Source organism: Rhineura floridana, chromosome 3, assembly GCF_030035675.1.
Source record: "Rhineura floridana isolate rRhiFlo1 chromosome 3, rRhiFlo1.hap2, whole genome shotgun sequence".
NCBI classification, from domain to species: domain Eukaryota; kingdom Metazoa; phylum Chordata; class Lepidosauria; order Squamata; family Rhineuridae; genus Rhineura; species Rhineura floridana.
In genome coordinates this window covers 75561660-75585321 of record NC_084482.1, presented here as the reverse complement: position 1 = coordinate 75585321, position 23662 = coordinate 75561660, and the positions used below count along the sequence as shown (strand labels likewise).

The window sequence follows — 23662 nt, the reverse complement described above, 5'->3', positions numbered from 1 at the left end:
CCTTGGCCACAAACTTCTGGAAATACATTTCCCCCCATGGATCTATAAAATTGACCTATTTATCTAGTATCCTAATACGGCCCTAAGCATAGTGTCTAAGAGCACAGTGCACCATCAAAGTGAGGTACTGCCATACAGGGCCTTTTCATGCCTGTGCACACTAATCCAATCATCCAGAAGATTAGGATAAGAGCCAGGATGATGGTACCCCAACCTTTGCCAGCAGGAGAAAGCAGGAATAAGTCTCAACTTCAGGACTTGTACATTAACCTCTAGACTACCCAAAACGGAACTGTTATTTGAAGATTTAACTCAAGACCAGGACTGGTTCGCAAAGTCTCTGGCCACCTCTCATTTCCAAAGGTGATGGAGACAATGGTTGTCTCTAAATGTTTACATGGTATTAGTGACCCAGCCACCTCAGTTCCTGTGGTATGACCCCATCACTCTGGGAATGCCTGTCAGTTTAAGAGGCAGCCTTCAACTAGAGATGACTGGGATCCTGTCCCACGTAGCTTCTTATCCTGTGAACAGAAAAGAAGCTCTATGCTGAAACAGAGTGGGGTTGCGGAGGGTGCTCAGCCTTCATCCCCGAAGCCTTTTGGATAATTTAGACAATTTTGGATAATTGAGAATTCACGAAGTTTTACCATCCAGATAGACAGTGCAGAATTTTGAAAAATGAATCCCTAAGACACAGCAGTAAAATCATTTGGGCTGAATCTTTTTTAAAATGGCTTTTTTGATGCCAGGATTATCTTTAGGTTTTGCTTTTTCTTTTCTTAAATACTGGAAGAAAATGAACAAGCATTTATCCGAGCACCAAGCACACACTTTGGTAAATAAAACACCACTGACAAAACTTTGTTCACGCTCAAAACAAAAGACAGGAACCCCTGAGTTCAAAAAGAATTGAAGAGGGAAAAAAATCACTTTAACTGAGCTACTCTTGGATGAGAATAATTCTCAAACCTACACTTTCCTGTTATCCCCCCCACCCTAAGAAAAAATTAAAACCAAGACAACAGCAATAGTTAAGCTCAGAATCTAAAGCAGCAGCCAACTCATCTACTCCCAGCCCCATTCCCCCCTCAGCAAATACAATCCCAAAAACACCCCCCCCCAAAAAAAGACATGTAGTAACGCAGAGATTGGTGAACGGGTGCAGCAGACAGCCCGCAGCACCACAAGTCCAAACTTAATAAATAAGTGGTAAAAAAAATATCTTTTCTTTTTCCTTTTGTATCTGTTCACAGTGCGTGAGCAATGGTCACTGTTGCATGTCCTTGAGCCTCCAGTCAAGGTGGAGAGAGAAGCAGGGAGCAGCTGTCACTTAGTGGCAACTCCTGATGGCAGGCGCTCTATCACAGAAAGATACAAGCACAATCTGGAAAAGGCCTTCTCACCCAAAGCCTTGTATTCTTGGGCTGCCTGGTGCCCAAAAGGCTCTAGAACACACCCACAGTTGAGAAAGACCAGACAAGCACACCATCTCTTTATGGCAACACTGAAGGAGAAGACAAAATGGGCAAGGGTGATTTGAGCAGGTGAAGCAAACAATTCGTGCCACTGAAGAGTTGCTCTTGTGAAGGTAGGTGTCTGCTGCAGTGCTCTCTCTTGCCCCATCTTGTGACCTCTGGCTGCCAAGGGGCCCTCCCCGGCACAATAGCCATGCTACATGGCTACCTGGTGAAGAATGGCAAGTGATGCTGGCTGAGGATGCTACTTGTGCGGGGTGACTCTGTCTTGGCCATGACATCTTTGAACCAGGATGCCACATCCACTTCCAGTGTCTCATAGCGCTTGATGAAGTTGTGTTCCTGCAAAGGAACAGGCAAAATGAGACAGAAAATAAGTAAGGAATCACATCACCCTTCTCATTTCTACAGGCCAATGAGCAACTACTGACAGTTATACCCATATGGAATAAGGATGCACAACAGTGTTGACCAATGCAAAGAAAATCTGAGAGAACTTAAATTAAAAACCAAGCAAACAGAACTCTTCCTTTGGTTTAAGATACTATGCGAAGAAAAACAAGGACAACGCTTTATTAATTCCAGCCTCCCTGCCAGTTGGCACAAACTAGCTTCAAGAAATGTTACTGGTTACCTCTGGGAAAGACCATTTCTAAACCTTAAGGGCTGGCAGAAGCACCTGCTATGACATTTTCTCAAGCTCTGAGGAATTTTTTAATATTCACAATGAAGAGGTATGTACAATACTCACAAGTAGCTTGTTGTACTTTGGTCTCTTCCTGTGATCTTTAGTAAGGCTGCAAACAACAGAAACACACATTCAAACACAGAATTCATGTTATGTATTTCAGGGAAGGAAATAAGAACATTTATGGAGCAATCACCATGGCATATTTCCATTATTTAATGGGTCCTTACAATCAGCTCCATATTTACAGAAAATAAACCTAAGTTTAGAACTTTCCCAGCTAACAGGATGAAGCCCACCATCCTGCCATACGGATATCTATCTTGCCTACTTTCTATGCCTAATATCCTAAGATAGCTTGTACCAACCTTACTGTGCAGATGAGGCTGCTCAATGGAATCTAGGAGGGGTACGCTGGACACATAAGCTCAGTTATTTAGCACAAAATAATCACCCCCAAGGAGGGACCTTCCATTCAGCAGTTTGTATAACTGTTCATGAACAATTGCAAGGAGCCCAGGTCATCTATTTGCTGATACAGCTGCTTAATTGTTGGAATGAGTGGAAACAAGGGAGAATGAAAGGACAAACAACTTCCCACCTAAGTTCCTGTGCTTATGACAAGTTGGGTCTCCATTTCTGGGACCATTTGTTTTTTTTTTTTACAATAATTTTTATTCAAATTTTCATAAAACATACAAAACAAAATCATAAAACATTCAAAGACAAAAAACAAAACAAAACAAAAATGATTAAACAAAAAAATAAAATGTTGACTTCCCATTTGTCGCAGATCAAATCAGTTATAGGTCTACAATATATAACAATCCTGTCTCTTAAATTATATTATAAAATCACTTTCCTCCAGTAGTTATCTTAATTAATCATCAAATCTCATAAACATTACTTTATTCTTTCCACAAAAAGTCAAAGAGAGGTTTCAATTCTTTAAGAAATATATCTATCAATTTTTCTCCAAATAAACATGTCGATTAATCCATCTCGTTAATAATAATAATAATCTTATTGTCATAACCATAATCCAAATAAACATATCGATTAATCCATCTCATCAAAATCTGTTAAGTCCAATAATTTCAATAGCCATTATTCCATTATCCATATTAATTCCATCTTCCATCTTCAATAGTCCTGTTAAGTCCAGTAATTTCAGTGTTCAATCTTCCATTATCAGTATTCCATAATAATCTTGCTGTCATAGCCATAGTCATATAATAAGAGTCTGATGGGAATTTCCTCTATCCCAAATATTTTCTTGCCACCAATTCTGAGTAAGTTGCTGAAATATTGTTGTAAAGTCACATCTCTGTTCTTCTTTTTTACAAAACGCACTGGCTCATCTCTTGAGAGTTTTTCCATTGTCACATGGCTGCAGTTAATTCCATAGATTTTCTCTATATCAAGCTCCATCACGTCATTCCAGTCCAGAAGATTATCCAAGCCATTGATAACTTTATCTCTAATATCTTCATTAATTTCTTCAGAGATAACGTTAAATTCCAAACAGTAGATTTTATTTCTAATATCCATAAACTCCAGATCTTTTTCCAATTCCACATTTGTTACAAGCCTTGGAGATTGGATCTTCCCTTTATTTTTTCTTTTCTCATCTCTGATCTCATTCTCCTCTCTCACAGGATCCCCTATTTCTTTAAGCTCCTGCGTCATTTTGCTCAGTTCAATTTTCAGCTCCTTACTGCCCTGTCGCAGGGTTTGTTTCGTTATCTCAATCTCATCCATTATTTTCTGAAACATAATTACTTCCAGATTCTCAGCCACTTTCTTGATTGCCATTTTTAAAACCACGAAAACAAAACAAAACAAAAATAAAGAAGAACCACTTCTTATTTCAGCAACAATTGGGTTAATATTCCAGGCTTGATGACATCACAGTATAAACAGAGCAGCCTGCCTTATCTCTCTATGTTCAAGAATACAAAACAAATTTAGTTCCCAGCATCAAAACAGTTAGTGGCGTCGTGAAGAAGCAGATTCGTCAAAATAAAATAGACCAAAAAGAGAATAGTCCCAGACAATATAATGTTCCTCGGAATAGAAATCCCTCTTCTGTTTATATCTTTAGAATGCACTTCCAGGACAGCTTTTTGCAATAGAAACAGAGATAAGCTGTTAATTTCGTGAATAACAGAGAAGAGTTATAGCTCACCCAGAAGTTCTTTAAAGCTGATTCATTTGACAAATCTCTTTTTGCTGCAACAATTTAAACCAAGTAAAAAAAATAATAGAAAGAAGGGTGCTTGCCTGTTAGTCCGTTTTCTCTTTGAAGAAAAGATAAACGTATCGCATTAATCAGATAGAGCTTGTTCGGAAGTCCGTCCGGCATTGCTGGCTGGACCTTTTCTCATAAATTAATGAAATCCAGTCCTCCCAACAAAAACAGGCTTTTGAGGTTGATCTCTACGTTTCTCCCTGCCCGGGAGAAATTTCATCAGTCAAAAAAAAAATGTTCTGACTGATTTATATCTGAATAAGCTTCTTTTGAGGCGGGAGCCCGTCTCAAAAGCAGGCACAAGCGAAGTCACCCTTCCCGCTCATTTCTGGGACCATTTGTGTCTCTATCAGACACCAAAAAGGGACAAGAGCCAGGAATGTGTAGACAAGAAGAGGTATTATACACAGGTATACCAGCCCAGAATCTCAGCATGGCCATCCTGAAGGTAGGAATGGGATTTCCTTCCTGGGGGAACATTACCAGCACAGGTTGAGCTTGGTCTTTTGGGAGAGCGTGTCACCAGTTTGATCAAGCAGAACACTTCCAATTCTTTTTCATACACTATTAATGGCATTGGAGACAGAGGTGTGCCAGAATTAACATTAGCCAAGATTTGAGGAAGCAATTGGTGTGCAAAAGCTCAGCAGAAAAATATAGGATCAGCTGGATTTTAGGAACTGCAGGGCTTGGTGTCTATGCAAGAAACTATTCACTGCCAAGCTCTAAATAACCACCACAGCATGAATTTCAAGCAATTCACTCACCAGTCTTTCACAAATGACTGAAAATCCACAGAAAATCCCATGTTGCTTGGAAGAAGGGGAGGATCTTCCTGCAACACCTTAGTGAGGACTTCAAAATCTGTTTTACAGTTCTTATAGGGAAACTGACCTGTAGCCAGCTCAACCTGCATTGAGGGAGGGAGGGAAATGGAAAGAGTAATTGTTAATAATATGAACAATCTACAAAGAATCGTTATCAGCAACTTTCAGCACCACAGCTTCAATGACAGTTGTGAAGGAGCAAAAAATTCCTTTTTAGTGCCAGATGTGGTCACATTTCTCTTAGTTATTACACTGAATATTGAATGGAATCAATTCACATGTTTAGAATTACCAGGATACGTTTTGTTTTTAAAACATTCACACAGCTTTTAAGCTTGCCATTAACAAGGATATTTGTCAAGTGGATTCTTTCAGCTATGATTTCCCCCATGCATATTCCAAGATGGTATAGTCGCTTAGAGGACTGCTCTACGTGATTGTCTCAAAATTTAGATCAGTTATTTGTTTAATAAAATACTATTCTAGCAGTACTTGATCAGGTTCTGGTGAACTAAGGCTAGAATCCTAGACACACTTTCCTGAGTGTAAGCCTAACAATCCCATCTCTTTCTGATAGTATCAGTTATTCAGGCAACGGCAACACCCAACCTGGACTACTGTAATGTAGTATATAGGGGAATGCCTTAAAAGACTGTTCAGAAACTCAACTAGTACAAAACATGGCTGCCAGGGTACTGGTTGGTGTCATGTGGTCAGACCATATTATATATATTGTAACAGCTGCACTGGTTGCCAATGAGCTTCCATACCCTATTTAAAGGACTAGTAATGACAGATAACTTCTTAAAAAAATACAAAGTAGACACCCATGGCAGAGACCCATTCATCCATCTGGGGAGGCTTTTCAGAACAAGAATTGCTTCCGTTGTTTCTGAAAAGTGCAGATAGTGGGCACCCATCATATTTTGGCAAGAAACGCCATTCCACAGAACAGGAACAGCCAAACTGGAAGCCCGGCTCCCAGTTACTCCGAATGATATGGAAATAGTAAAGTTTTCTTGAATCTGATCTATGATGCAAAGGCTGTCTTGCTCTCTGGTCTCTTCTCTTCCTGTATTACCATTTAGGACTCTGCATGGATTTTATGTAGTTTTATCTATTTTCATTTGATGTAAACTGCCCTGTGGCTTATGCAAAGGGTGGTATATAAATCATATTAAATAAATTCATTTAATATATTTTTATCCTGTCTTTAGGAGAATCTCCTCACAAAATGGCAAATATATGTTAACATTACAGGAAACAAGTTAAGCAGCAGAGGACAAATGTGTCTTCAAATAGGAAAGGGGCTGGCTTGCCCAATCTCACTTGGAAACAAATTCCATAGATGTGGGCCCATCACCGAGAAAGCCTTGTCCCGCGTGTCCACCAACCTGATAGTTCTTACAGGCAGGCACACAAGCAGGGCCTGTGATGAAGGTGATTAAGTAATAATCATAGTAGTAGTAGTAATGTAATTCCGTATTGACAACATAACATTTGTACGCTCCTTTACATAATATTTTGTGTTTTAGCTAATATTATTTGAACTCCAAGTAACATAAAACTATTTGTTAAATGAACTGATCTTCCCTACAAAAATAATGAAGTATACCATGGATAGTTTAAATGATTTATTTTTCTTGTGTTTTAAAAGATGTAACCAACATAATAGTTTTGCAACATCAAGAATTTCTCTGTAACTTGGATAAGTGTATTCTCTAAAAGTATGAATAATTAAAAACCCAATTGCAGCAATATACATAAACAGAAAATGTCTCATGGACAAGTGTCAAATGTATGGTAATGTTTATCGGAAACTGGAAAAAAGATTTTCTGGCAAATTATCTGTGACAATTCATGACAGACATCCATAAATAATTGCCTCCAAAGCAAGACACTGTGCATATGACATTTTACTACTCATTCACACGTTGCAGGTAAGTATCAAGTCCACATGGGAAGTTGTAATGCCCATGGGAATTTAGACTTGGCTGTGGCAACACCCTAATGATTTGTTTCTTTTCAACCCAATACTGTTCTTCATTTGCAGGGAAGACCAATGTCATGGAAGTTCCCCTTTTTAAGAGGGTTTAATATTAATGATCAAACAAATGTTCACCAGTAAATTTTCTTTTCAATTCCCTGTCTCAAAAGTAACAATAACAAAGTTGCCAACTGACACCAGTACTTCAGTGGATGTTTCTACTTCTGCACTTTCTTTCAGGATTATCACGTTTTCTCATAAGGGTATTATTCCCTGTATTTGTGGTGCTTAAATTATGTGAATAATTAATCTGTGTTCAAGACTGGCTTCAGTCTTATACAGGGCTGTACTTTTCCGTGACACAAGGCAAGAGACTTTCAGCTCCTGAGGTGAATTTTTGAATCTCTAGATGACCCCACCTATTCAGCCTAGCTAGGGAGAGCATGTCAGGATGGGCCTGCCTCCTTGATACATATGAGGGGAATGCTTAAAGAAATTATGGTTTGCCTTATAAAGCATTAATAATTTATTTGTTGACTGCAGCACACCTAGTAATGCTCAGGGATGGAAAGATGTCTCAACATACCAAAATGATAATTGGTTTAGGAAAGCATTTTCCTAGGAAAGCACAGAGAAATTGACACACCAATTGCAGATTAGAGCGGATGCCGATTCAATGGCCTGTGCAGCAACTTGCTGGCCTTTGTGTCATATATAAACCAACACACACATGGATGGGTTATCCCAACAAATATAAAATTATTTGGCACTCTGGATGGTTTGTAAGGATGATTGTTAAATTGACAAGTACATGTTAATCCCCGCCTTTCCACCTGATACACTTTAAAATGAAATTGATTTTGCTGTGATTATGTACTCCTCCAACCTCTTCTTATGTATTGTATTGAACTGCGATATGTTTTGTTTCCACCTTTTATTATTTGTATGTTTTGCATACAGTGTAATACGTGGTATCTTCTAATAAATTAAAAAAGGAAGGGGATGGGAGTCTGGCAGAGAAATATTAATTCTACATTTTTAAACCACACAGGTTGAGGTTTACTGATAATTAACCTGAAAAGTTATCTAATTACTAAATATATTAACATATCTTCTAAAAGCAATAATATTTCACCCTCACCCTATCCAACTTGTCTTTCAAACCATAAGCTTCTTGAGGGCAGGGGGCTGTCTCTTTAAATTGCACATTGTGATGTTATGTTGGTCACAAGAACTGTGACATGAAAACACACTTCAGTATTAAAATGTGATATTATCTAACTACATCAAAGAAGAGAATAAAGTTAAAAATTATAGGGTTTTTTTCTCATTTATTGGGGGGGGGGGAGTATGTGTTTTTGTGACCAACATCCAACTTATTATTGTCCCAAGCTCATCTGATTTTGCTCCTAAGATAAAATTTCTTTCCAGTTTGGTCAAATGAGAAAGCAAAACTATCAATACAATAAAGGGTCATTAAACTATTGTCTATTTTCTTGGTATAACTGAAGACTGGGGGAGAGAAATGATATTTCTGAGCAATGTTTCTGGTTTTTTACTCATATGTAAAATGCCATTTTGAAAAACTATAGCAAGGTAATGAAACTTTGGGAAATTATCTTTAAAATATAGAACATGTTAACTATATATGAAAATGAAAAATGGGTTTGTAGGCTGACATTTTCATGGAATTACTCAACAACAACAACTTCTTATGGAGGGGTTACAACAATCTTAAAATACAGTGTTAAAAACAAAAACCAGAATCACAAAATAGGTGTTCTAATGTAGAACAGAGTGTTCTCATTTGGCTTGTTCAACCTTAACAGCTGAGACAAAAAATGGGATTCAGGGTAACAGAGCCTCTTTTGAGTAAGTCAGCTCTAGGTTTGTTTTCATGCCTTTCTTTTTTTATGGAAAGAAAAAATTCCCCTCAGACTTACCATTGTTTCTAACATGTATAAAGCATTGTGTATGTTAAAGGATGCTTGGGATATGATCCAGCATGAGAAGGTTCCAACAGGCCATCATTAGGGTAAACATTTCCTTAAAAATGGGGAGGTTAGACTTACTAGAGAGATGCCCAGGCTCCAAACATCTGCACGGATATCATAATCTGGTTTTGAGGGATCAGGAGGGTCTATTCTCTCAGGCTGGGGAAAAAAAGATTATAAACTCAGTCAAAAATAAAATCTCTTCGCTACTGGTTTCTTATCAGCACCTAGCAAGATTCCCTAATTACAGAAACCAAAACATGTTTCTCTGACAAAATATAGGCAATTCTGATGCTACAACAGCATCTGCATAATACAGGCAGGCCCCGCTTATACGGCAGGTTCCGTTCCGGACTGCTGCCGTAAAGTGGAAATTGCCGTAAAGCAGAACCCATTGAGTATAATGGGGCGCATCGTGCGAAAATGACGCAAAAGCACAAAAACCGCTTTAAAACGGGGAATTTCCCCTAATTGAAAGCCGCCACATTAGCGGAACGCCGGAATGCGAAGTGCCGGTAAGCGGGGCCCTACTGTAGTTACCACACAGTTTCTCCAAAGCTCAGGCCAAATCTAGTGAAAACCTTCTAAAGTAAAATTCAAGAGATGCAATTCTCAGTCCCACAGAAGAGACAGAAACACATGGTGCATCTCAAATGCTGAAACTAAGCAGGTCTGGCCTAGAACACTGCTTGGATGAGAAACCAACTAAGAATCATACGTAACCCATGACAAGCAATTTGGAGGAACAAGGTACAAGTTTAACAAAAACTTTACTTAATTCAATCATATATAAGCCATGATGAGCAATTTGGAAAAGGAGTGGCATACAAGTATAACTTTTGTTCACAGCAAGATTCCAGGTGGTATTTGCTAACCATCTGTCCATCTCTTACCGCCATATATGCTGCGCAACCAGCACTCCGGGTTTTGGCTTTTGAGTCCACCAGCCTCCCACTGATCCCGAAGTCACACAATTTGATTTGCCCCCTCTCATCCAACAAGATATTTGAAGGCTTCACATCTCTATGGATGACGCCATGCTTCTCTTTCAGATAGTAGAGTGCTTTGACAATCTGAAAGCAACACATGAGAAACAATTCTGAAGAATTACCAATTGGTCACTATGATCAGAACAACTTAGCACTAGTCTAGAACTCTTATATCCTTTTTATCAATATGCCTGTAAAAACATGCGCTATTTGTGAAGGACAAGTTATCAGTCTGAGGCTTTCATGATATTTGGAAAAGAGTTTCAACTATAGTCATACAGATTACAAAGTAGTTTTTAAATTTAATTTTTTTAAAAAAGAGGTGATATGTTCATGAATCAGTGCTCTTACTATTTCTTCTTGGAATTCTAAGGAGACATCTTAGGTTTCATAGTTTTTAAGTGATATCTGATAATACTTCAAACTATTCCACCAAGCGATTTTATCATAACTTATTATGCAGCGTCAAGAGTGGCTGTGTGTGTGTGTGTGGGGGGGGACACCAGCTACTTCTGGCCTTATTCCATTTCTTAAGATTGGCCAATGTTCTTCTCAGTAGCCTGGTTCACACATAGTTTAAAACAAACTATGATTTAATGTGAACAAGCAGTGCGCTGGTGCCATTAATCAAAAGTTCATGCAGCACTCCTCTGCTCTTGCTGTGCCACAAACAAAAGAAGTCAGAGTCTGGCTTGTCATGTCATCCAAACCCAGGCTCATGGTTTGTTTCCTCTAAGCAATCCATGAGAAGTAACCCAAGAACAAACTTTGGTTACCACTTGTCAACTGTTTGGAGGAAACAAACCACAAGCCCAAGTCCAAACAACATGGCAAATCAGAGTTCAGCTTGTTACATCTGTGGCATGGCAGCAGCAGCGGCGAAGGAGCGCCACAAGAACTATTGAGCACCCTGCATCAGCACGTTATTTGTTCATATTAAACCACACTTTGTTTAAAACTATGGTTCAATGTGGCATGTCAACTGGGCCAGTGTCTATAAGTGGCCATGTCAGATTTGTAAAGAAAGTTTTCTGCTACTGTATGTTATTAGAACCTCCTTTTCTTAAGCAGCTCAGCTAATACTCCTAGTTATTGTGTCAGAGAATATTTTAACATTCAAACCAAAGTCTACAGAGAATATTATACTGTACAGTTAAAAGTTTTTGAACAAGATGTAGAAATGTGTTTCTAAGTATATATTTCTTTAAATCATACATGTGCTTTTATATGGGAGTATGAGAAAACTAAAAAAAGGAAAGGATGATCCGAGGGGGCAACTTTGTGAGGAGCCATGTGTTTGAACTGTCTGCCTTGAAAAGGGAAGGTGCCTCAGTTGAGGGTGGATGCGAGAATTTTTATTTTATTATTGAAGAAGGGTTTAATACAGAATAAAAGCCATCGGTTATATTCTTGTATCTTCTTGTACAGTACATATTTTCACATGCATAATATAGAGTTTAATGGGTAATAGAAAATGTATTTATTTAACTTATTTCTTAGCTGCCATGAATCAAGAGATTCCAGAACAGTGTACAGAAAGCTCGGATAAAAATTCACATAACATAAATGCAATTTAAAACCAACAAATACAGTTTACAAAAAAACACAATTCCAAAAAATCATCTAAAATCTGAGATCAAAACAGTCCCCATCTCAGTAATCATAATATTAATGGTTATTCAGTAGTTTTATTGTGGGCACCCAAGTCCAGAGCCACAAGAGCATGCAAAGAAAGGGGAGGTAGCAAAGCATTGACACTTTATCCCTGGGATGTTACATTTTTTTAGACAATTCCTTCGCTTTCTCCACACCCCCACAAAAAACTATCTTCTAGAAAATTGCTTTGACAGAAATAAGTGAAAAGGTGAAGTCAGCAGGAATCCATTTGTGTGCTGAATCCTTCTTGGAATTAGTGACAATAAACCGGTCACATAAGGCTGCTTGAAGTTGACCCTGGTACACAAGTGAGGTTTTCCAATCCCAGACACTTTCCATGATGCAAATATGGAATCCAAAAAGTCATGAGCATAGGTAACCACATTCCAGCAGCACCCCCTCTTATTTAAGTAGCCTCTGGAAGCCCCTTGCTCGCCTCTAGGATTCTGGTTGCAAGAGAGACTTCAAATACTCACTGCCACAGTCATCTTTCCCAAGATCCTCTCAGGGATAGGCCCCTGGATGCGTTTTTTCAACTTCTCTGCACAAGTGCCCATTAGCTCCATAGCTATAAAAACATCAGTCTACAGGACCGGGGGGGGGGGGGGAGAGAACAAAAGCAAAAGTTAAGGTTATTATGACATGGCTGCTCAAAATGCATTTAAAAATACAGACAGAGAAGATAGTAGTGTTGGGTTCACTTACATTGGTAATGAAAGTCCCAAAGCACTGAACAATGTAAGGACAGTCATGACTCTTCAGCACCACATCAAGGTCCATCAGAATCCTCTTGTTCTCCTCTTTGTTACCAGAACGACGCATTTGCTGAACAAAGGAGAATGAAACAGGAATTAGGAGGAACAGAAAGATGCAAAGGAGTTGCGGATAATAATGCTTTGCCCCACTAAGTGCCTCACAGCCCTTGATGGCTTTATAATTAATTCAAGAAGCATCACTACTTTCCATTCAAGAAAAATAAAGTTCACTTCATCCCACCCAAGTGCCACCCATTCTCTCAACAACAGGCACACAAACCCAATAATTTGTGGTTCCTAAAAGCTTCTCCAGCAGTGAAACCCCATGGGATTGCAACCATGCTATCATTTCCTTTCATTTTAAGATACCTGCCCCTAAACACCCAGCAGATCTACCTCACCTTCACAGCTATGATGTGCCCCGTCTTCTTGAAACGCATTTTCCACACCTGCCCACATGTCCCACTTCCAATCTCACCTAGATTTTCTAAGTCATTTATTTCTGCTTGGTATCTCTGTGAAAAGATGAGCACATAGAGAAAACTACTGGTCGATCAGTTTTATAGTGAACTGCTTTTAATTAACTTTTAATGAAATCAACTCTTGACCAATCAGACTTCAAGATATTTTGAACTGCTGCACCACTCAAGTCAGCTCACCTGTCCACCGATGGTTAAATATCCTGTTTGTTTCATAATTTCCTGTAATTTCTGATCAATCTCTATACTAGAAAGGGAAAGACAGAAAAGGTAAAATATTGTGGTTCCTTCCATGACATGTGAATGTATCAATCCTTTCTGCAAAAACAGATTCTGTATTTTTGTGGAGGAATACATGTTCCTGTTCTCCACAGGGGCATCTAGACTGTCCTGTAAACAAATACGTCTCCACAATGAAAGAATTTCTAAATATGAATTCAAAGCCAGCAATTGACAAGTCAGCCCCATAACAGGACACCTAAATCTCTCCCAGCTGCAGAACAGAGTAGTGCAGGTTAAATCATGAGTTTTTATTATCTGATGAATTCAAAATAAGCAGCAGCTCTTCTACCAAATGTCAAGGCCATTTCTATACATTTTTGTGTACATGTTACAAGTCACTCATTCAACTGGCAAAATTAGCACATTAATTCACAAACCCAACATTTTAACTTCCCATGGCCTAATACTGATATTACATTGAATACAAAAAAATTGCACTTCAAGGAAATCAAGATATGAAAGTACCAAATCTACCTAACAAGGACGGTATAAACCCTGAGCCCATTTCAAAAGCTCTGCCTCTTACATCACAATACCTGTTGCCAGGGGGCGGAGGGGGCTCTAGGATTCAAGCACTCACACATTGTCCAATGTGAAGCAGCTGTTAGACTGTGGCAATAGCAATAAGGAACAAGATTAAAGTGCATAAAGAACATTCAGTTCCCCAACATGCTATTATCCAAGGCTATACAGGCACATGGACTGTAAACTTTCCATCTATTGTGCACAGACCTGTCAGATCAAATGGTAGGTGCACTGCCATGCATGCTAGGCTAGGGTTACCAATTTCAGCTACCAAGCAACATAAAACCTTTCTCAGACCAAGTTGGTCCCTCCTGGTTTGAATGCAGGAGAGAAAATGAGTACAGAAAATGAGCACAGCATCCACATGATCAAAGACCTGGAAACTGGGATAAATTAAACGGAGGACACCAACGTCTGACTGATTTGCTCCATTTATGCTTACCTTTCCATGCTCCTGTGCATGAGGAAGGGTGGCTGAGGAGGCAAACCCAGCATGTTTCGGGGACGTGATGGATGTGTGGGATGCTGGGGTAAGTTCTCCAAAGAGGCAGAATGGCTGCTACCATCATTGGCTAAGGGAAGCTGCAATGCTGAGAGAAGAAAAAAAGTCAGACAGGAAGGCTACAATGCTCCTGGTTTCAAGCTGGGTCTTTTTGAAGCCAAAGCCCACAATATTTTTGTCTTGAATGCAGGGATGCTAGAAAACCAACATATTAGTTCCAAGGAAAGGTCAGTTGTTACTTTGACTTCTGAAATGTTAGCTCAGCCCTACTGTCCTCCCAGCTGTTCTCAAATCCCATGGTTTCTTTAGATAGTTAGACCATCTGCATGGAAGCCACGGCCTTCAACTGCAGCATCATGGGGATGGTTCTACCTGTGCACAATACACAGGTCTTCCTGAAGGTAGCTAGGCCTCACCTACTTATAATTTAGCAACAATTGAAGTCATTCCCACAAAGTTATCAATTTCCAGAAATTCTTTTTCTTACGAAAAGAATGGATAATGTGGTTATTGTTTGAAATGTCATTAAAGATCTGCTCAAGTGACAACAGTACTTGACAATATAAGCAGCCCCAGCATCTAATAGAGATGTCACCATCACATTCTGTTTGTAAACTGAAGACCAGCTATTCTTTTAAAAGTTACATACTAACTTTTTATAGGGCATGCCATAGAAACTCTTGGAGATGGCTTTTGAAGAACAGCAAAGGTTTGCTGCCTAATTTATCCTCCCAATACAGAACTCTGGCCATGTAAACAGAACTTACTCATATAGGGATCCAAGCAGCAAGTATCACTGCTAAATGTGGTTGCTGGAGTCTATGCATACATTGGCACATTAGGCATCTGAACAATGGGAATAAGCCACACACTGGCATATTAAGGCACCAGTGACCTGCTTAGTAGTAGTGACTGTGCGGCTATTAGATTGGCATGTTTACATGTTTTAAACTAAACCTTGTTAAGTGGAACAAATGACTAGGAAGGAGAACATGCAATTTAAAATTAAGCCCATTTTAAACACGATGCAGCTCTGGAACAAAGGATGAAGCTGTTAATCTTGTCTAGTTTCTTGGTCAAGAGCTTGTGCTGCCATTGGGCAGTAAGAGCTCTGTAAGCTAGAACCAGAAACGTTATTCCTGCTTGGTCTTAGCACAATCATCCTTAAACTGAGGTCTCTGCTAAGGGTGACAAGAGCATTCCAAGGACAACCATCCATTTTTAAACAGACACAAATCTAAAAGAGGAAATCTTTCAGGGCACCTAGATCAAGAAATGGCAGTATACTGGGAGCATCACAGACAAGCAGAAGTCATGCTTCACAGGTTTTAGCAACAACTGTTAGTAGCTCAATGGTTAGAGCTAATGCCTTACCAGCACAATAAGTGCTATTTAATCCTTTGATATTTTACCTCGTTTCCTCTATCAAATCGAAAAAGAAGTAAGACACAGTCAGACTGCAAAAATTGTAGACATCCTAAATTGCCTCCATTTGATCCAGAAGCTAAGCTGTGTATCGCTAGATCAAGCAGAATACAAGACAGCTAAGTTGTAACTCATATTGCTGGTGGAACAGCTTATTTCTAAAAATGGGACCAGGAACAGCATCCTTTTAATCATCTAGTGACTATGCCTTAACACAGGGGTGGGGAACCTGCATCCCTCCAGATATTATTCAACTCCCATAATCCCCGATCATCGGCTATGCTGGCTGGAACTGATGGGAGCTGGAGTCCAACAACATCTGGAGGGACACAGGTTCCCCTCCCCTGCCCTAGTGGATTTATTTGCTTGTTAAATGAAAAGCTCAACCACACACAAGCTAGTCCATAAACCTCAATACTATCCAATGGCTAAAGCAGAAATATTGGCTTCAATGTCATGATTTTGCCATCAACATGACAAGGTTGCTCAAAAGGACTCAGTAACAGCATGTTTTTTTAAAAAACAATCAAACTGTTGCTATCTCCCAAAGTTGCAGAGAAATACTGGAGGGCAGGGGGAAACACTGCTGCTGTCATTTAGTTAACATGCCACTCTGGGCTCCCACTGGGGGGAAGGGCAGGATATAAATCTAATAAATCAATAAACAGACATACATAGGTTGCTACTGCTAGAAGGTGCTCCACTTGCGCCTCCAGGTATCTACAGCTCTCTTGGTACTTGGGCACAAGTCATGATTTCAGGCAGCAATTATGATTTGGAAGAACTGTGCTAAATTCCACACAGAATACTAAGCAAGTGACCTCAGCCTCCATGCTTGGGCATCCCCAACTTTTATCGTGAGATCAGCTTTGTTAGCCAAGCACAGCAGCTCAAAGTACAATGCATCCTGCTAGCTAGAATTCTGTGCTGGGATCCAAAGAGGTACAATGGTTTGTACCAACCTGGTAGAATGTTTTGACTGTTTTCTTTGTACAACCAGTTGTTACAATATTCACAAATTGCTCTTGAAATTCTTAGCTTCAAAAGCAATTACGTTCTGCGGCATGAGGGAAGAGGGGAACTACTATTTGAAGGATGCAAATAAAAAGTCCCCTTGGCCTCGCCTGGTCCCAGGATTGAGATACACATACATTCCTGATCTAAAATAGGCAGATTTTAAAAATATTAACACTGAAGCTCTATTAAGATAACAAAATATGCAGGTTCTGCGAAAAGAGCTCCATTTATATTGTCTCCGTAATTCTTACAACCATGATTTAAGTTAGGTCGGTATTATTAACCCCACTTTACAGACTGGGAGAAGGGGAACTGAGGCTTGCCTAGAGGTATCCAAAGAGGTCACAGTTGAAGTGAGATTTCAACAGGGGATTTCTTGACACTCTGGTCCACTTATTCTTGATATGGCTTATTGTGACATACAGCCTGGTCCAGGCTGCAAAGCAGATTTATAGGAAAGACAACATTATGGGGGATGTGATACAGACCCCTAACTGAAGAGTAAATATTCAAATCCCATTGAATCTGCCCAATTAGTTCTAGTTCTTGAAAACTGCTAAATGAAGGTGATGCCCATATTTGTCAAAAGTGATCACAAAATGTTGATACAAAGAAAGAAGGTAAGGATAGGAGCAAAACAATGGAGTGCAGATCTCCTGAAATCGACTCCAAAAAGAAAGCTTCCTCAGCTACAACTGAAGAAAATTAAGTGGAGCTGGTTATTTCTGGAAAATGTTTTAAAGGCATAATTGTTGTTATTGGTTTTTGAAGCCTGAAAAGGAGCTTCTAACATAACCTGAAAGCAAAAAGAATACAAAAAATGGATGAAAAGGTTTGCAGCTTGTTTTTTTATCATACAGGCAAGGATGAAAGCATTCATTTCAATGGATGCTATAAATACTATAGAGAGAGAATAGTGAAGGGCTTTGCTAAGATGTTCTGTTGCAGCAATGAGAGCAAATTTTCAATGAAAAGTTTGGAGGATGTACTGCTAGGACTGGTTCTGTGGGCAATGGAGCAGAAGGACCTAAAGGCGATTCAATTTCAGTTAATCAAATGCTGGAATAGATAGATGGGTCCTGACTAGCTAAGTCACTATTTAATTTTAGAAATAGCTAACTAGCTAACTGAGACCTAGTTTTCACAAACAGCAGATGTAATTAAGCTATCCTGATTGCACCACTTCCAACTGCAGATATGGTTGATGATGGAATGCCCTTGTATGCCACACAACAGGCAAATTACGGAAAAGACTAGACTAGAAGCCTCTTCCCTGACATGCCAGTCTTCTATATGTGAGTTTTTTAAAAATAAAAATAAAAAATGCTATAGCATTTAATATGGAGTGGCTAACCTCAGGTCAAGGGGTCAAATGCAACCTTCCAGGTCTCTTTATTTGGCTCTTGGGACTCTCCCCAATTGCTGCAACCTCAATAGCCAGTGTAGTGTAGTGGTTAGAGTGTCAGACTATGACCTGGGAGACCAGGGTTCAAATCCCCCTCAGCCATGAAGCTTGCTAAGTGACCCTGGGCCAGTCACTGCCTCTCACCCTAACCTAACTTACAGAGTTGCTGTGAGGATAAAAGTGACAGGGAAGAGAATTATGTACACCACTTTGAGTTCCTTGAAGGAAAGGCAGGATACAAATGTAATACTAAATAAATAAGTGCTTTTGCATGTCTGGAGTGTTTCCTGGAACTGTATTACTTCTTGCTTACCTGGAGAAAGAATGGAAAAAGAGGTAAGAAAAAACCACTGACTTTTGTATGGCTGGAATGTTTTGTTTGTTGTTGATGTGCACCTTCAAGCTGATCACGACCTATGGCGACCCTATGAATCAGTGACCTCCAAGAGCATCTGTCATGAACCACCCTGCTCACATCTTGTAAGTTCAGGTCTGTGGCTTCCTTTATGGAATCAATCTACCTCTTGTTTGGTTTTCCTCTTTTTCTACTCCCTTCTGCTTTTCCCAGCATTATTGTCTTTTCTAGTGAATCAGGTCTTCTCATTATGTGTCCAAAGTATGATAACCTCAGTTTCATCATTTTAGCTTCTAGTTATGGTTCTGGTTTAATTTGTTCTAACACCCAATCATTTGTCTTTTTCACAGTCCATATTATGCGCAAAGCTCTCCTCCAACTAGAGATATGAAGGTCCAGAAAAAAATGGAAAAATTCAGAAAAAAAAACAGTTTTTTCCCGAAGCCATTTTCCCCCCCGAAAAATGGAAAAAATGAAAAAAAAAAAAGGATTATGGAATGTTTATTTTAGCATGATGAATAAAATGTTTCACTGAATCTTGGTCCCCCCTTTTTCTGTTCTTTTTATGGGAATGGGTGCTTTATGTCTGCTTGACACTGTAGAGGACTAGCGGAGACATAATTTTCTTTGTTATTTATGTTGATGGTTTCTTCTTTTTTAATTGTTTTTTGCCTACTCCTCATAAACTGGCAAAATGAAAGCGGTTCCTTACAGTTCAGGTGTTAAAGAGCTTGTAGCTCCCATTTGTTACAAAAAAAGTAAAAACTTAAAAAAGTAAATTTAATTTGTAATAATTGTTTGAATAAAATGTACTTTTAATATACCAAATGGGATAATTTTGCCAAACCAACTTGTACATAATTACATATTATGTTCCTGAAGTAACAAAGTGACTTTCAATCTGTAAAAAGTGCTAATATAGCTTTTCAATTTTTCTGAAAATTTCCATTTGTTTCTGAAAAAACCCAGAAAAAACATTTTTTCCCATGGCTTCAAGATGTCTGGAAATCTCTACCTCCAACACCATAAATCACATGTGTGTTGCTCACCTAACTTTTGCCCCGGCCTCTCCCATCACTGGTATGGAATTTCAAGGTTACCCATGAGAGAATGTGAGCCTTGTGTTGAAAAAGGTTCCCCACCACTGATTTAATCATATGAACTCTCATCTACATTCCAAAGTGGTACAGTCCAAACACAGGTTTACCACTTATTCAGTTTGTGAGAACTAGGTCGCCATTTCAGGAAAAAAAATCCCAACAATGCTATCCAACAAAATTGAAAGCTGGTTACAAAAGCACTGAGCAAAACACAAGTTAAGTGTGGCCGATCGATAGTAGAAACCTAAGTGTCATCATATGCACTTCTGTTCTCTAAGTCCTCTCCACCTGAAAAGTATGAAGATCATTTACCTGTTTGTTCATTTTAGGGGATAAAAACTATTTAAAAGAGGTACAAACATTGCTGCAAAAACAGGAGATTAAACTCTGATGAAGCCTCAAACATGATAAGGTTAGATTAATTTAACACACCATTATTCAACATAATATTCCTTCCTCGTTTATACTTTTCAGAGGCTTTAGTCTTGCCTATGGAATAGCTATACTGTAGCACAGCTCTGGTTTGGCAACAATTTTTCATAAGTATGCAGGGTCTGTGGCATAGGTTTTAGATTTAAAGGAGCTACACTTACCAATTCTAAAAACCTTTTTTGGGCCCCACAATCCATCTCTGTGCTGCCTTAGAGGATGAGGTCTGTGGAAGAACTTGCTCAGGAACAAAGCAAATAATCAAAAATCCATGATGACCTCTACATTTTTTCCTTTAACTGATTTTATCATTATTTTTATAATTTGATTTTTTCTCCCACATTAGAGAGAACAAGTTAAAGAATATGACTTCATAAGTGGCTTCAAAATCAAGGCACCATGGCAATTAGTGTAGTTAACAGAATTCTGCATCTAGAGGGGACCTCATTCCAAAAATCAACATTAGAAAAATCAGTACAGGCTGGTCTTAAGTTCATTAATGACCCACCTGGGAAAACCTGTGTCATTTCAAAGGTTGATTGGAACACAGGATGATATTTATTTATTTATTTATTTTATTAAATTTATATACCGCCCCATAGCCGAAGCTCTCTGGGCGGTTCACAACAGTCATACATCAAATACAATAAACCACATATTTAGACAATTTAAAACAACTTCAAAATTTTTAAATTCTTAAAAAGTTAAAAAACAATTTTTAACACATACTAAAATGCCTGGGAGAAGAGGAGAGTTATGACCTGGCGCCGAAAAGATAATAACATTGGCGCCAGGCGTACCTCATCAGGAAGATTGTTCCACAATTTGGGGGCCACCACTGAAAAGGCCCTTTTTCTTGTTGATACCCTCCGAGCTTCCCTATGAGTAGGCACCCGGAGGAGGGTCGGTCTTCGATGTTGAGCGTAGTGTACAGGTAGGTTCATATCGGGAGAGGCGTTCCATCAGGTATTGTGGTCCCGAACCGTATAAGGCTTTATAGGTTAACACCAGCACTTTGAACCGGACCTGGAAACATATAGGCAGCCAATGCAAGTGGGCCAGAATCGGTGTTATATGTTCGGACCGCCGGGTCCCTGTTATCAATCTGGCCGCTGCATTTTGTACGAGCTGCAGTTTCCGAACCGTCTTCAAAGGCAGCCCCACGTAGTAGAGCGCATTGCAGTAATCTAATTTAGAGGTTACCAGAGCATGAACAACTGAAGCGAGGTTCTCTCTGTCCAGATAGGGACATAGCTGGGCCACCATCCGAAGTTGGTAAAAAGCACTCTGTGCCACCGAGGCTACTTGTGCCTCAAGTGACAGGGATGGTTCTAAAAGAACTCCCAAGCTACGAACCTGCTCCTTCAGGGGTAGTGCAACCCCATCCAGAACAGGGCGAACATCCACCATCCGGTCAGGAGAACCGCCCACTAACAGCATCTCGGTCTTGTCTGGATTGAGCCTCAGTTTGTTAGCTCTCATCCAGTCCATTGTCGCAGCCAGGCATTGGTTCAGCACATTGACAGCCTCACCTGAAAAAGATGAAAAAGAGAAGTAGAGCTGTGTGTCATCAGCATACTGATGGCAACGCACTCCAAAACTTCTGATGACCGCACCCAGCGGCTTCATGTAGATATTAAAAAGCATGGGGGACAGAACTGACCCCTGCGGAACTCCATACTGGAGGGTCCAGGATGTCGAGCAATGCTCCCCCAGCACTACCCTCTGGAGACGGCCCGCCAAGTAGGAGCAGAACCACTGCCAAGCAGTGCCGCCAACTTGCAAATCAGCGAGTCTCCCCAGAAGGATACCATGGTTGATGGTATCAAAAGCCGCTGAGAGATCAAGGAGAATCAGCAGAGTCACACTCCCCCTGTCTTTCTCCCGACAAAGGTCATCATACAGGGTGACCAAGGTTGTCTCCGTACCAAAACCAGGCCTGAAACCCGACTGAAATGGATCCAGATAATCGGTCTCATCCAAGAGTGTCTGGAGCTGGCTAGACTCAAATCAATGGACTGAGCAGCCCTTAGCAGAATTATCACCCACAGTATTTTAAGTCTCCAAGGTTCAAATCCCCCAAACATTTATAACTGCCATCTAAACATGTGCATAATTCCTACATATATAGAGCCCTTTACTGAGGCAATATTCTGTTTAGAAGTTATGGGATTAGGGGTAATTTTTTTATTTAGAATTACTTTTTGTATTTTAGCATAGAAAGAGCAGATCAATTTCTTTTACTATAATTGCCTTTTAAAAAAAAGTGAGTACCTTATGGTTCTGAAATAGCATAGGATACAGGCGCCAAAACACCAAATGGGTAGGACACAATCATGTCTGCAACAAAAATGTGTCTGTGTTGGAATTGCCTTTTAATATGTTTTTAAACCTTCTTTTTTAAAAAAGAAGATGTTTTTAAAGCTTTTTAAAAAGGTTTTTCAAGATGTTTTGTTTTAACATGTTTTTAATGGTTGTTTTGTTTTAATATATTTTAAAGTCTGTTTTTATTATGTGATAATGTGTTTTTAGTGCTTTTGTTTGCCACCCTGGGCTCCTACTGGGAGCAAGGGCAGGATATAAATCTAATAAACAAACAAATAAAAATGACTACAGGTATAAATCAAAGATAATTTTCATAGAAAATTGTCATTTCTGTATACTATTCATATATCCCCCACAAAGTCTTATACAGAGCAGACTTTTTACAAATGAGCTGAGCCTCTCTCCAGTTTTCTTCTAGCTTCACTCTGTAAAACTTTTTTTCTTCCATATAAAACATTCACATTTTGGAATCTCACCTCTCCAACGTCTCTCTATAGCATGCTCTAACAACAGTAGTTTGGGGCTGCCTACCCTTGGGGACTCTTTCATTTGTCAAAACATGCAAGGGCAGATAGGATTGTAAATGCAAGTAATAGCTATAACAAGTGAGCCAGTGGCCAATGAAGTAGTATAATTTAACTCTAAAGGAAGTGAATTTTATAGGTCTCACCTATAAAATTAGAATCACAGAGATCTACACTCTTATTAAGGTGTTGTGAGGGCAAATACTGTGGCAAAGGAGTAGCTCTAAAAACAGCAGCAGTTTTACCATTCAAAAATCTGCTCCAGAAGCCTTTAATAAAATATATTGCTGTCTTCTCCTGTCTTCTGTCTTAAGAACATAATGTTTGTTACACAGGCAGTCTCATGTGATGAAGCCAACTTGGCAGTGAGCAATTCCATTTGGGCATATCGTTTGTAAAAAAAAAAATGCATTTCAGCTGTCAACGCACACAATTATGCAGGCAGGCAAGATTTTTGCACTTCTGTGTAAGGCATCATGTGCCACATCCAGCACAGTCTAACTGTGCTTCCTTGGACACTGGTAGTGGGGTCTAAACCATATGATATGCCTCTCCTGACTGATACAAGAAGTCTAAAGTATATTAATCTCAGTTGTTATAAGAAAGACAGAAGAAGCACAAGTCAGGTTTCGTTTCTTTCCTCAATTTAACTGTAAATTGGGATTTGTA

At 39.4% G+C, this 23662-nt stretch overlaps 1 protein-coding gene across 3 annotated transcripts in view; it reads right to left on the bottom strand.

Annotated features, from left to right (window-relative positions):
• Window positions 1-1091: 1091 nt before the first annotated feature.
• Window positions 1092-23662, bottom strand: part of MAP2K7 (mitogen-activated protein kinase kinase 7) — a 42294-nt gene continuing 19723 nt past the window's right edge. For all 3 annotated transcript variants that reach the window (XM_061616643.1, XM_061616646.1, XM_061616647.1), the window contains 10 exons: window positions 14354-14501; window positions 13285-13351; window positions 13027-13140; window positions 12576-12695; window positions 12347-12454; window positions 10119-10298; window positions 9304-9384; window positions 5185-5327; window positions 2230-2275; window positions 1092-1820 (listed from right to left, as the gene is read on the bottom strand). In XM_061616643.1, the coding sequence (XP_061472627.1) occupies window positions 1683-1820; window positions 2230-2275; window positions 5185-5327; window positions 9304-9384; window positions 10119-10298; window positions 12347-12454; window positions 12576-12695; window positions 13027-13140; window positions 13285-13351; window positions 14354-14501 (1145 nt within the window). In that variant the 3' untranslated portion in view covers window positions 1092-1682. The remainder of the gene's footprint in view (window positions 1821-2229; window positions 2276-5184; window positions 5328-9303; window positions 9385-10118; window positions 10299-12346; window positions 12455-12575; window positions 12696-13026; window positions 13141-13284; window positions 13352-14353; window positions 14502-23662) is intronic.